Source organism: Ursus americanus, chromosome X (assembly GCF_024610735.1).
Source record: "Ursus americanus isolate L20-20 chromosome X, mUrsAme1.1.p, whole genome shotgun sequence".
Taxonomy (NCBI): Eukaryota; Metazoa; Chordata; class Mammalia; order Carnivora; family Ursidae; genus Ursus; species Ursus americanus.
This window is the reverse complement of record NC_142164.1, coordinates 39881214-39894967: the sequence shown is the minus strand read 5'-3', so window position 1 is coordinate 39894967 and position 13754 is coordinate 39881214. Positions and strand designations below refer to the sequence as shown.

At 52.7% G+C, this 13754-nt stretch overlaps 1 protein-coding gene across 1 annotated transcript; it reads right to left on the bottom strand.

The window, feature by feature from the left end:
* Nucleotides 1-910: 910 nt before the first annotated feature.
* RIPPLY1 (ripply transcriptional repressor 1) lies at nucleotides 911-12392 on the bottom strand. The gene is made up of 5 exons (XM_045787463.2): nucleotides 12295-12392; nucleotides 3915-5302; nucleotides 2980-3034; nucleotides 2300-2364; nucleotides 911-1735 (listed from the first exon to the last, which is right to left on the bottom strand). Exons 2-5 carry the CDS (start codon nucleotides 4118-4120, stop codon nucleotides 1468-1470), a joined length of 594 nt encoding a protein of 197 aa, XP_045643419.1. The 5' UTR covers nucleotides 4121-5302; nucleotides 12295-12392; the 3' UTR covers nucleotides 911-1467.
* Between the last annotated feature and the right edge of the window lie 1362 nt (nucleotides 12393-13754).

The window sequence follows — 13754 nt, the reverse complement described above, 5'->3', positions numbered from 1 at the left end:
TCACTGCACGGGGACAGAAGCAGATGCTATGGTAGAGGAGGGGGCACCCAAGCTGGACTTGAAGGTCTGGGGGGGCTTCTCACAGGAACGGTGGCTGAGCTAGTCGTATGGGCTGAATGGGAGCTCACCAGACATACAGAAGTGGTAGGGCATTCCAGACAGAGGCTTAAAGCCACAACGGTGTTAGAAAGCATGGCACATTCAAGGACAGGCTTTGACTCGACTGTCGAGAGGAGTCTGAAGAGACAGGCAAGAACCAGATGATCAAACAGCCTAGAACATCAAATTAAGGACTTCGTTTGTGTATATATGAATAGAGAAGCCATAGATTCTCAAGAGGATCTGTGATCAAAAGAAAAAAAGAAAGATAAGTCCAATTGTTGGTGAGGCAATGAAGAGTCATGGTAGGGCTTTCGGCAGGGGCACAATATGGTCTGATCTTCTGACCAATGAGGAGGGCACATTGCAAAAGGACCTGCTGGAGGCAAGAACATTAGCTGGGGTAATTGGGGCAGGATAGGCATGAGGACCTCAGCTGTGGTGGATACAAAGGGAATCGAAGAGATAAAGTTGACAGGAGTTAGTACAATGCCCCCCCCCGAACCCCTCCCTGCATGCATACACTCCTCTCCAAAGCTCAACTGAGGCTTCTCCCCCAGCCATATTCTCATTTTTCAAGCTGATTTCTGGGGCCCTTTTTGTTCCTTTCCTAAGCTGTCTTTGAAGTTTAATCAAGCCTGACTGATTTCACAAGTTGACAGAGAAAGCCTGGCCCTGTATCCCCATGGAGTAGACTCTGTCAACTGACCTCGGGTAGGGCGATGAATTGGCCTTGAGCTGGTCTCTGACCCTCTGCCTGTGGCTTCACAACATGGGCAGAGTTCAGTTAAGAAATCAGCACAGTTCCAGGAAAAGGGCACACCACCTCGTTTATTTTTCTCCTGCTTCATTTCATACCAACACACAGACCCCAGTGGATAGCAGGCAAAATGGAGGGAGGTCCCCAAAGCAATCCGATTTCCTAGATGACCCCTTCCTCTCCTGCAAGACTCCTCAGAGAGGTGCCGCCACTGTGCTTGGATCCGATGTTGGTGTCCCGGGAGGTGAAGCCAGAAATCAGGCTTTCTGTGGGGAGACAGGACTCTGGGGCCAGCTGGAATGCTGTGGAGACACAGACCCCCAAATAGTAACTGGTCCCCTCTGCTCTGTCTTGATCTGCTTCTGGGGGGCTTCAGAAAGCAAGTCTTCCCCTAGAGCTCCTCAGACCCTCTCACTGTCTACACCACAGCAACCCAGACAATGAGATGCCAGAGGCCTGTGCTCACAAGCCAGCTGAGTATAGCCACAGTGAGCTGGTGCCTCAAGGACCCAACTTGCAGTCCAGAGAGCTTGATCGGGCGATTCCCGGCTCAGTGACGCTCTAAAGCCTTGCCAGTCACACTGAACCCCAGTCAGACTCTGACCAGTTCAGTTTGGGCATGTCAGGAGCGTGGAAGGAAAATGAGGTGTGGCCCTGTGTGGCGCTGACCCTGGGACCCTCACACACTCTTCTGGCCTCCTTCCATCTGTCTCCTCTTTCTTCTCCTCTTCTTTGTCCTTTTCTTCTTCCTCCTCCTCCTCTTCGCTGTCTGAGTCCTCATACAGGTTGATGGTTGCCTGGACAGGGAAGTTCTGCAGTAAAATCTCCCCATCGCTGTACAGGTAGTCAAAGGAGCAGGATTTGGGCCAGAAGAGCCTGTGGACAGAGAAGAAATATGGCCCCTGACTTAGATAGGTCTCATACGTGCAGAGAGGCAAGGAAGGCCAGGAAGGAAGTCAACCCCTAAATTCCTTCTCCTGACCGCAGTAATGAGGTGAAAGGGAAAAGAAGGAAGCAAGCATTGTAACAGAACCTTCTAGACGGTTACAAAATGGCCCCAGGCGGGAAGGTCACATCTGGTTGGCCTAGAGCCATGGGGAGCCCCCGCCCCAGCATCTGTCAACTCTGACATTGATCCCACCAGCACCCCCACTTCAGAAGTCTTCTGTCCCAGAATTTTCTAGCCCTGTGTCCTCCATGTCCCACTGAGGCTTCCTTTGCTGACCCTGTCCATAGGGGCTCATTCTTAGGGGTCATTGATAGATCCTCCAAGGAAGGTGGCCTTGGTCAACTCCCTTAACCACCCTGGGCTTTAGTTTCCTGGTCTAAGAAAGAGTGATCCTGGCCCTGCCTGCCTCCCCCTGCTCCCCAGAACTGTTGTGAGGTTTTGAAGAGCTGATGGATCTACGTCAGGTTCCGAGCTGGGTGCCACAGGCTTACCTGACAGGGTGATGGAACTCGGAGTCAGGCTTCATGACTTCGGCACCTGTTGGCCCACCAGTAGCCTGTCCAAAGCAAGAGCTAGCATGTGGCTCAAAGTACATGGCCACACAACTGCCTCCTCTGTACCGGGGGTCACAAACACCCGTAAGACGATCTAGAAGAAACCTTAGGCATCCCTGGGGACAGCCCATGCCTCCCCCCCAAGGGGCTCTGACCTGGTTCTGGTTGTAAAACAAGTGCACAGAGTCCTGGGGGTTGTTTGCTTTCCTGACCCTGTTCTAACACCTGTTTGGAGACTGGCCAGAAGGCAGAGTTCTACTGAGGTGCAAAGATTCGGCCATGGGGGTAGTGGGGGAGAGCACTGGAGTTGCGTGCCAGGAGACCAGAGTTCTAGCACCAGCTCTCCCACAGGCTAGCTCCCTCCCCGCTCCTGGGCACTGATCTCTCCATCTTTCCCATTGCCACAGAAACCCCAGGGCAGCCCTCCTCCCTCAGCTGTTGTGGAATCAAACTTGAGCGAGGCCGTGGGGAGGCTTTCCCACATCTGCAGGCCTGGCCCAAGGGCAGGGGTTCTCTGGAAAGGGACCTGCCTGGCCACCGTGAACGCATGCGGCTGCCTATGCACATGACTGTGGGCCACAGGGGCTCAAACTCATCGAATCTACCAGTCTCCTCACCTGCCTCGGCGGGTCACTTGTAGAGGACAGCCAGGGCCTCCAAAGACAAGCGTCTCTAGGACAAAGAGGTGAGATGAATCCGTGGAGGAAGGACATTGGAACCTCCGAAACACTTGGCTCCAGGAAGCCTGTCGTGAGGCCCCTGAGCCCAGGTCAGGGCCCCTCCCCCCACTTCAACAATGTTAGGATGGCTCTTGTCATGCTGTTGTGTAATGATCTGTTTACTCGCCATTGAGCTTCTTAGACACAGATTTACATTTGATCGTGTCTGAATCCCCAACGCCCAGCGCAATGCCTGGTACACAGTAGGTATTTCACTCAGTGTTTGTTGAGTGTTACGTGTTTGGAGGAATAAAGGAGGGTTGGGTGGAAAATATCCGGCCCCCGACCTCCTACTCCAAGAAGTAGAGCTGAGAGTTCTACCATCTTTCTGCACTGGGGAAAGGGCCCCCGAAGTATTCCTGGGCCCACTGCTTCCCCACTAGACTTCCAGAGGTCGGGGGAAAAAAGCAAATGGAAATCTTAAGGCGTGGTCAGGAAAAAGACAGCCCCCCAGTCAAAGGCTTCTTGGGACTTTGGTCTCGTTTGCCCCCTCTTCAGCCTAGGTCATATGGAAGCCACGCTCTGTGGCAGCCTCCCCTGTGCTCCTCTGTGGACTGAGCGGCTTGGCCCATGAGGCCCTGGCTGCTCAGCTTTCAGCTTTGGCAATGCCCCCTGTCCCTGGGTCCCCTCCTGCCACCAAGAGGGATGAGTGAGGTGAGAAGCCAGTTGAGACACTCCAGCCTGAGATGTGGAAGGGGCAGTCTCTGCGGGCTGTGAGGCCTTGCCGTACCCCTCCACAGAGAGCAGGGGCACCCCGGCCATTTCATTGTCCTTCTGCTCCCAGAACCCCACTAAGCCGGAGTTTGGGTCACCAGAGGCCCAGTTCCACTTACCTTTCTCTGCCACCTCCTTGTTGTCCAGAGGAGACAAGTGGCGATGGACTTACTAGGCCAGGGAGCGCCCGGAGGGGCTGCACAGAGGCTGGAGCTAGGGCCAGTGCTGGGACAGGGGCAGCAGCATCGGGGACAGAAGGGTCCATCCTTAGGGGGTCGAGGCCAGGCAGGCCGTAGGGGCTCTCATTTCTCAGAACCTCCTGCATTCCTTTGGCCTTTCCTGGGAGACCCTTTTATAAGGCTTGCCTGGACTCATAAATTATTCAGGGCAGTGCAGGGCTGGGGGACCTGGGAGGAGGGATGGGGATTTAGAACAGGGAGCTCAGGGAGGGGGAACTGGGTCTCTGGGTGTGAACGCTTTCCCAGTTGAATAAACAGAGAGTCGGTGGGGGGTGAGGGGTTTTCTTTACCTCCAAGTCAGAAAGGAAAACACAGAAGGGGCAAATCACACACCATTTGTGCAAATTCCCCAGGCAGTAGCAAGGCTGGAGGGGGGAAGGAGGCAAGCTCATTAGCACCCAAAACCACAGAGAACTGTCAGGCACAGAGGGCTGGAGAGACAGGCCTTTGGCAAAACCAGTTCCCAGCAAAAAGGGACAGCTGACCTGGCTCAGGCAAGTGAGGGACTCACACGTTTTTTCATTTCAAAACCCCCAAGAGATGTGCCAAGTGGGCCCACTGGAGGGTGACTGCCATGAAGCATGCCACCCGGGTCAGGAAAATAGGAGGTTCTGGGTGGAGCAGGTCCAGCTGCCTGTGGGGCGACCCTCAAGCCTTCCTTCCACGCCCTCTGCTTTATGGGTCGGTTCCTTTGCAGAAGGGCCTGCACCTCACCTTGGGCCTCAGCGGCGAGTGGTCTGGTAAAGGAGTGCAGGCAGCGTTTCAGGGCTTGGAGGTCAGATTCCAAGTCTCAGAGCTCAGCACCCCCAGGCCAGGAGCCAGGGCGCTAAACTGCTGAAGAATCATCCCCAGCCCAGGGGCCTCCGTTCCCTCACGTGTGAGACGAGGGTGCGGGGCGTGGGTCCGGTGGCCTCAAGGGGCCCTGCCCGCCTGAACACTCTGTGACAGGGTTGCCCGGTAAAGGGGTACTGACCCCGGGAAGGGGGGCAAGCCTAGCGGCTCCAGAAGTCTTTGGCCTTAGCCAGTCTTCTGGGCCTTTGCCAAAAAGCCTTCCAGTTACAACGGCTGGGGGCCTCCTTGTGCTTTAAGAAGTCCCGAAATATTCCTCCGGAGCTCAGCGTCCAGCCCCAGCATGGATTTAGCTTCTTGGGTATTCATCCCGGTCGGGTTTGTGATTGTCCAAAAGTTGAAACAACCTCAATGTCCAATAATAGGAAACCAGCTACATTCATTAGGGTCAGTCTTTGCCAGCGAATACTAATCAGGCTCTAGAAGGATAAGCATCAACACAGAAAGTGGGAAAGAACATCAGATCCTCAAATCGTCTGAACTATTCGATTCAGGGGCTCCTCTTTTCTCTCTTCCCCCACCCCTACCCCCACCCCACTTCAAATTCCAGCCCCACTGTGTGCTCTGTAGCAAAGGAAAATTGGAAACAATAGCAACAAATGCCTCACTTGAGAAAGCTGGCTCAACACTTTGAACAGTGAGACAATTTCATATTCAAATTGGCTTGGTAGAAGATTGGGGAAAGAAAACAAGCGTAGACTATCCGGGATGCCAGAGGGGAAAAAAAGGACTGCTTGGAAGAAGGAAGAAGGTTACTGTGGTCAGTTCTGGGAATAAGACTGTGGGAGATTTTCACTTCCTGCTTCGGGCTTTTCTGAACATCCTCAGAAGTTCCACACGATCCTGCTATTCTTTGGGCAAGAGCAAATAAAGACAACGGAAAATTAAAAAGAGAGAAGGAAAGGCGTATCTGGGGAGCAGAGCACCTTCTCGGGGAAATGACACTTGCTGGGGCCGGTGGGGGGGGGCAAGGCCAAGGCCCTCGGCGGAAGTTACAGGGAGACACATTTTGTCTCCATCCAAGGAAAACTTTCTAACAGCCCAGCCACCACCTAACCCCAGGGCCTGGCACGGCACCAGCCCTCGATAAACAGAGGTTTATTATATGTGTTGAAATGAGGGCAGTGGCATGCGCTGCCTCGGACCGAGGTAAGCTCTCCGGCCCTGCGTTGTGTAAGCGCAGGCTGGATCCTGGGTGCCCAAGAGGGGCAAAGGAGGGCTGCTGGGGAGCCCCAAGTTTCTTTTTTTTTTTTTTTAATTTATTTATTCGACAGAGATAGAGACAGCCAGCGAGAGAGGGAACACAAGCAGGGGGAGTGGGAGAGGAAGGAGCAGGCTCATAGTGGAGGAGCCTGATGTGGGGTTCGATCCCACAACGCCGGGATCACGCCCTGAGCCGAAGGCAGACGCCCAACCGCTGTGCCACCCAGGTGCCCCGAGCCCTGAGTTTCTATCAGTCTCTGAGGGTTCTTGCTCAGCTGACCTCCAGAGGATGAGAATTTGCTTGTCGGGCTTCGCTGGCTCCAGTGAGGAGTGAGGCTGAGGGGGAGGAGCCAGGTGGAAGAAAGGGCTGGAAGGACTGGGGCCTGTGAAGGAGAAAGAAGGGGGTCTAATGGCACTCCCTGGGATCTTTTTGACTCTAGGTGGCCGTGGGCTCTGCAAACAGGCAGGAGGGAAGAGGGAAAGGGAGAAGAGGAAGCCCTTACTCCTGAGCCCAAGCAGACTTAGCCATGCCGCCCATCCTGCCACCTCTGACCTTGAACCTGTGTTCATTCAGTCACAGTCCTTCACCACTGGGGCCTGTCCGGCCCCTTCACTCCTCTGAGAGGGCCACACAGTTCCCCTCATTTCGGCTCCCAGCATGCTTTTCTGGAGTCCAGGTAGCCTCTAGGCCTGTCTGCAATGGCTCTGTGGTCTCCCCACATGACGGCTCTGTCTTGCCACCTCCTGAGAATTGCCACCACCTCATGCAGTGTATGGGAGATGCAACCCCTGGCCCCTCTTGGTGGGCTCTCCCCAGCCTGAAGGATTTAAGCCTTGCAAGTGTTGCTGGACAAAAGTGAGAGCCCGGCTGTTTTCCCTTGCGGTCAGCACAGAACAGGAAGGAGTAGGATGGCCAGCAGGGTGGCAAGGAAAGGTGTGGAACAACCAAAATGAATAACTTCTTGTCTGAGTGGTTATGAGCCTACCTCTGTTTCCCCTAAGAGCCCTGTAATATCTCTGCTTTGCCAGGCCCTTCTGAGAGGGCTGGGCGCCTCCCCTGGGCTACACACCGCTGGGCATTGCCTGGCAAAGGAAGGGACTAGAAAGAAGAAAGTGCTGAGGACACTGCCTTCAGGTGCTTACAGCCTAGGGAGGGAGACAAAACCTGCACAGGGCCAGATGGACTCAAACAACTTCAGCTGGGCCCCCTGTACCCCTCAGCCACCCTCGAATATGTTCCCCTGTCAAGCCCCAATTCCAGCCTCCACATTTCCCTGGGCCACATTCCAAACTTCCTTCAGCTCCCTACCATGTTCCTGCCCCACCTCTCTCCTCCTACTTCCCTGAGAAAACAGAGGCCTTCAAGCATGAATTACCTCAGTACCCTGCCCCACCCCCCAAAAATTGGCCGGCCTCTCCAACTTCCTTCCCCTCCAGCCCTCCCTTCTCAGGGGACAAGGTGCCCCTCTCGTTAAAGGCTAATCCCTTTATCTGGGCCTTGGCCTCATCCACCCTCCTTCTCTGGGCCCTTCCTCCAGACATTATTCCCCCTTCTTTTCAGGAAAGTCCAGTTTCTTTATACTAGCTCTTTCCTTTCTGATTATAAAATGGTGGTCTCTTCTACGCCAGAAAATAAGGCCCCTCCCTCCCCAGATGTGTTCTCTTGTTCCCCTAACATGTTCTCCCTCTCTATCTCTTTCTCTCTCTCCCCTCCCTCCCTCTTTCCCTCTCTTTTTTCTTCCCATCACCCTCAAATGTACCTCAACCTACTGCAGTTTGGCCCCACCCCAACTTCCTAGTGAACGGGCACCACCAAAGGTCACCAATAACCCCCTAATTGCCAAATTCAGTTACCTCTTTGAACTCTGGGTGGCAAAAGACACTGGCGGCCAAGCCCTCTTTTCTTAAACCCTCTTTCCGCTCTTGGCCTCCACTATTACTCTCTTGTTTTCCTCCTGCTTCTGCAACCACTCCTCTTGGTCTCTGCTGCTGGCGTTTCTTCCTCTGCCCATTCGCCAGACCTGTGGTTCTCAGTTACAGTCCCCGAATTAGGCTGATACACAGTGATGTTTTCAGTGGGTCACAGCAAATTGGGAAAAACACCCAAAGGAGAGCTTTTCAATAATCTAAACTTAGTCACTCATAAAAAGGACGGTCCTTTATTCTGAGATTACGCCCTTCCTATTTAGGGGGTCGGGGAAGCAAAATTGTCTTTCTTTTGTGAACTGATCACAATGGCGGATATTTGTTTTTTTCTTTAATGCTCCAACTTGGTTGGTTTCTCTATGTCAGTCCCCTTAATGGTTGTTGAATGAGTCAAAACTTGAGAACGGTATTTCCTCTCCCGCAAACCTCTTCTGTACCTACCTCAGGAACCAGCATCGCACGGGCCAAGTCACTAAGCAAAAACCTCAACCATTTCTCCCATCTCTCTCCTCTGGGCTCCCCCACTCACCCCTTTGTTTCTTCAACTATGGCCTCATCCGCCTTCTCTCACTTGGACACCTGGAACAGCTTCCAAGGCAGTTTCCCCTTGTCCTTGACTTGGCCCTTCCGTTCCATCTTCCCCCACAGCCGCCCCAGCGATCTTTCTAGAACACACACCTGTGCACAGTCCTCCCGCACTGGAAAACTTACAGTCATTCCCAGTTGCCTAGAAGAAATGTCCAGACCCCTACGAAATGGGGTGACAGCTGAAGCCTTTTGCTGCCTGAGCCCGGGCTGCTCCAGGCTTCTGCCTCCGGGGGGCGTCCACGCACCCTCCACAGCAGCTCCCCTTGACTTGACCTCCTCTCTGTAAACAGGCCTTGGCCTTTCACCCCTAATCCTTTCAGGATTTAGGGCCTCTGGAGGCCTTAACCCCACCCTGTGTCAGGCTTATGGTGGACAACGCTGTGGGTCACAACCAACAGCAGGGCTGAAAATCAACGGAGTGGGTAGTGGCCAGCATGTGACCACATGAACGAACGGCAAATAGAAGCATGGATCACAGATGGTAAGGATGTAGCTTGTTCCGTGAAACTTTTGCTTTCATCTTATCGAGATGGAGATCGAAGCATACACAAATAAACGTACTACGTACACGTGCCGCACAATACATTTGTCGCTGTGGGTCACGGTCACAAGATTTGCACTCCGGGGCCTACACGATGTTCTGTGATTCACTTAGCGCTGCTCATGTCACAGTCCTTGCTCTCCAAATGGGTCTAGTCTCACTGGGGAGCATAACAGAGGTCAGGAGAAGGGGTAATGCTGGGGAGACCTCTTGGAGGGGAGGTTGATTCCCAGCTGGGTTGGGCTTAAGTCGGCAGAGAGAAGGGGACGTGTCATCCTGGCAGGCAGAGCTGGCACAGAAGCAGAGTAAGAGGAGAGAACATTTGTTAAACATTTATGTACCAGGCACTGTCCTAAGCATTTTGCACCGATTAATTCGTCTCACAAACAACCCTATGAGGAAGATACTATTACAAGTCTCATTTTATAGATGAGATTAAAATACTTGCCCAAGGTCACAGAGCTAAACGGGACAAGCCTGGGATTTGAACTCAGGTAGTCTCTGTGCTTTTAACCACAGCACTGCACCGCCGCGGGGGGCCGGTGAGGAAAGGGGGGCTGTCTGGGGAACAGTGAGAGCCCAGGCCCTCAGGAAGAGGACCGACAATGGCAGATGGAAAGGCTCAAAACACGTTCTGCACACACCTTGGCAAAGAAGATCTTACTCTTCTTACCCTCCAGCCTCTGCCTCTTGAGCCAGGGCCCCTGGGGTTGGGGGGCAGGAAGCCCTAAAAGGCCAGTATGGGGGCCCGGCGGAGGCAAGAAGCAAGTCAGGGTCTGCTCTGAGAGAGGAAAAAGGGGGAAGTTCCTCTCCCTCACCCCAGTATGTTCCCAAAGCAAAAATAGCAAATGGTGCCTGGGACCTCTGCCCTTAAGTCCAAATGTCCCAAATGTGCCAAGGCCTGGACCCAGCCCCTTGGGTTCCTGGGACAGGGGGTCCCCTCTGGAGAGCAGTTTGTTGCTGGGTCAGCCCTCCTCCCGCACCCTCTGCCTCTTGGCCCGCCACTGGAACCAGGCCGTGGCCCATGTGGCGCAGGGCTCTTTTGGCAGAGCCCCCTCGCAGCTCCCCATTTGCTCCTCATTTGGACTGCAGGGGCCTAGAAAAACAGAGCTCTGAGGAAGCAGGAGGGGCGGGAGGGAAGGTTCCCCAGGGAAGGTCACTCTCAGCCAGGCTCCTTCCCTCCGCCTTCAGTCCATCCAGCCCCATCCCTGGCTCTCTGGCCAGCCTCGCAGGCCCCTCTTCTCTGAGACAGCCTCTTTCCCAGCCTGGCCCCAGAAGCCTCTGGAAGACACGAAATTCTCGGGAGTGCCTTCTTTTCTCTTTCCCCTTTGGTCTTGGAGTCCTGCTGATTGTGCCTAAGTAAGGCCGGATACTGCTAACTAGTGGCAAGTGTCTTCCCCGAGAGGTGGGTCCCGCCAAGCTAATGAGAATAGTCACCAGCACCCCAAAAATAGGTGAGCATTTATTGAGTGCTTATGATGTGTCAGGTGCTGTGCTAAGCACTTTCTTTCTTTATTACTTTGTTTACTCCTTATGGAGATCCTATGAGGTAGGTACTGTTATTGCTCCCATTTAAAGATGAACAGGAAACTGAGGCACCGAGAGATGAAGTGACTCCCCAAATAGCTAGCGAGTGACAGATCTGAGACGGGGATGCAGGCCTGCCTGGTTTCAGCACTCCAGGGGACTGTAGAATGCAGCTGCGTGGAGCGTGTGATTCCTTCAGTGGTCGCCCCACGGCGGCCCTACTGCATGAGGCAGATGGCAGAAGGGGCCAATGGAAGTGGGTGACTGGCGTCACGACCAGAGCAAGTGTCCCCTGTCCCGTCCCGTCACGGGTGCTCTGGGGGGGGGCGGGTCCGTCAATGGCTCCCCCTCCCAACTACAAAAACCGAGGCGCAGCTCTTCACTTGGGCCTCACCAGCCACTGCCGTAGGCGGCGTGGGCTGCACTCTAGCTCAGGTCCCCGTCATCCAGTGTCTGGATCTGCTCGGATCTTCACGGGGAAAAGCTTGGGCTCGAGACTCAGATACATTCGGGTGCATCCCAGCTCCAGCACCTGGCTGCGCTGCCCGTCATAAATGACTTAACCTCCCATTTCCCAGTGTCCCCATAGGTGAAATGACATAAGGGTCCCTACCTCGCAGGGTTGTAGTGAAGGTTTCACGAGAGAGTATAGAGGTTGTTCTGTCAGACATGTCCTTTGCCGTCAACCTATGTTGCCTGTTATCATTATTATAATTATTTCTTTCTCCCCCCGCCCCCCCATCACCGTGGTTAGGCAGAGCTTGGGCTTGGGAAACAGGCGTGAGCTGGAGTCCCTGCTCGCTAGTTTGCCGTCCAGGGGGCCTTGGGTCAATTAACCTATTTCTCTGAGCCTCAGTTTCCTGGGGGGTGGAAAGAGTCGTGCCCATATCACAGGGCTGGAATTGAGGATGAAGTGAGATGCTATAGGTAAGTTGGTGTTGGTTCTTTTTGTCCCACATACTTTCAGCTGTTTCCTGCACACATGGCCAGATTTGGCTTCTTACAGCTCAGCGTCCTCCCTGCTCACACACCTGTACCAGCAACCCCATGACTGGTGGCATGTGGCAGGCAGTCACAATTTTCCCTGTATTTTCGGCCTCACCTCCAACTCCACCCAGCATTCCCTCTCACTTCCGGGGGGCCTTGCTGCTACACGGTCATGGTCATCCGCACCTCCCTGCCTAGGTTGAGAATGCCTCCCCTCTTCCCCATGACTCAACTTCTCTCTCTCCCTTCCAGGTCCTCTTTGAACCCACACTGATGCCAGAAAACCTCTAAGACATGCCAATATCCACCTCCTTTTCATCTGAGCTCCCTTCTCAGATGTGATGGGAGCCTCCCTAGGAGGTGATCAGGAAAGGGGCTTTGTCATCTCTCCTCCCTCCTGTTAGCACCTGGCAGAGGACTGGATCCACAGTGGGTGCTCATTCCATGTGAATGGAATGTCATTTGATGGCGGAGAAGTCGGTCTGAGACTAATTGAGTCTAGCGGAGCCTTGGGGCTCTAGTGTTGGGTAGCAAACAGCCATGACAGGTGTACGGGCCACGGTGAGATTCTCTGTTAGCATTTTGGCCTTGCAAGACAAAGCATCCAAAATCCCGGGATGGGGGAGTTTTAGAGGGTACCTTTTGACTTGGCTGGGACAGCTCAGGAGCAAGGCAGGTCAGGAGAAGAAGGCACACAGCAGAGGTCCTTGGGGGAAGAAATCTAGAAATTCTTTCCTCCTTTTTATTCCCAGCTGCTTCCTCTATGGACAGGATGTTTCTAAGCCTGATTAAAGTTTAATCTCCAGGGGCGTCTGGATGGCTCAGTTGTTGGGTGTCTGCCTTCGGCTCAGGTCATGATCTCAAGGTTCTGGGATGGAGCCCGGTGTTGGGCTACCTGCTCAAGCGGGAAGTCTGCTTCTCCCTCTCCCTCTATGCCTTCCCACTCCCGCTCATGCTCGCTTTCTCTCTCAAATAAATAAATAAAATCTTTTTTAAAAGTTTCATCTCTACCTTCCCTCTTACCCTCCCTTCCAACTTCAGCCTAGACCAGCAGCCCTAAAAGTGTGACCCAAAGACCACTGGCAACCACTAAGATTCATTCAGGGGATTCAGACAAAACTACTTGCATGATAATACTAAGATGTTATTTGCCATTTCACTGTTGACATTTGCCCTGATGGAGCAAAAGCAATGGTGGGTAAAAATGCTGGCACCTTAGCACGGATCAAAGCAGTGGCGTCAAACTAATATTCATGTTATTTTTTTCATCATCAATGTATTCCCAGTAGAAGAGATGTCAGTTTCACTTAAGAATGTCTTGATGAAACAGTAAAGAATATTAATTTTTATTAAATTTCAATCCTTTGAGCACATGTCTTTTCAAATAGTCTGTGTGACAAAACGGAAGGGTGTATAAACCACTTCGACTGCGTACTCAAGTACGATGAGCGTTGTGAGGAAAAGCACTTGCGTGATTGAATTGCAAGCTAAACTGGTCAGTTTTTCATAGAATGCCCTTTTTAAAAAGATTTATTTATCTATTTGAGAGAGAGAGAGACAGAGAGACACAAGCAGGGGGAGCAGCAGGCAGAGAGAGAGGGAGAAGCAGACTCCCTGCCGAGCCAGAGGCCCGACGTGGGGCTCAATCCCAGGATCTGGAGATCATGACCTGCACTGAAGGCAGACACCTAACCATCAGAGCCACCCAGGTGCCCCCTCCTTTTTTTTTTGTTTAACTTGAAAGAATGATTGACAGACAAACTATGGTTATTCAGACTCGGGCCAGTGTTCTGTTGAAAATGAATGAAGTGATTCTGTCATCTTGGAAAACAACTGATCGTATTCATTGTCCATGATAACATTCAAGCTTTCAAGTAAAAACCAGAATTTTGGAAAACTTGATCTGCCACCATGAGCTTGCGAGTTTCTCAATACCCTAAAGACATTTCTGATAAGATATTAATGAAAGCAGTTTTTTATATTGTATAATCACACAATGAGTCAACAATTGGAAGATCTGTATAACTGGGTAGGCCAGTATTTTCCAAATGACTAATGCATAACATTACCAAATCATGCATAGATAATAGATCCATTCA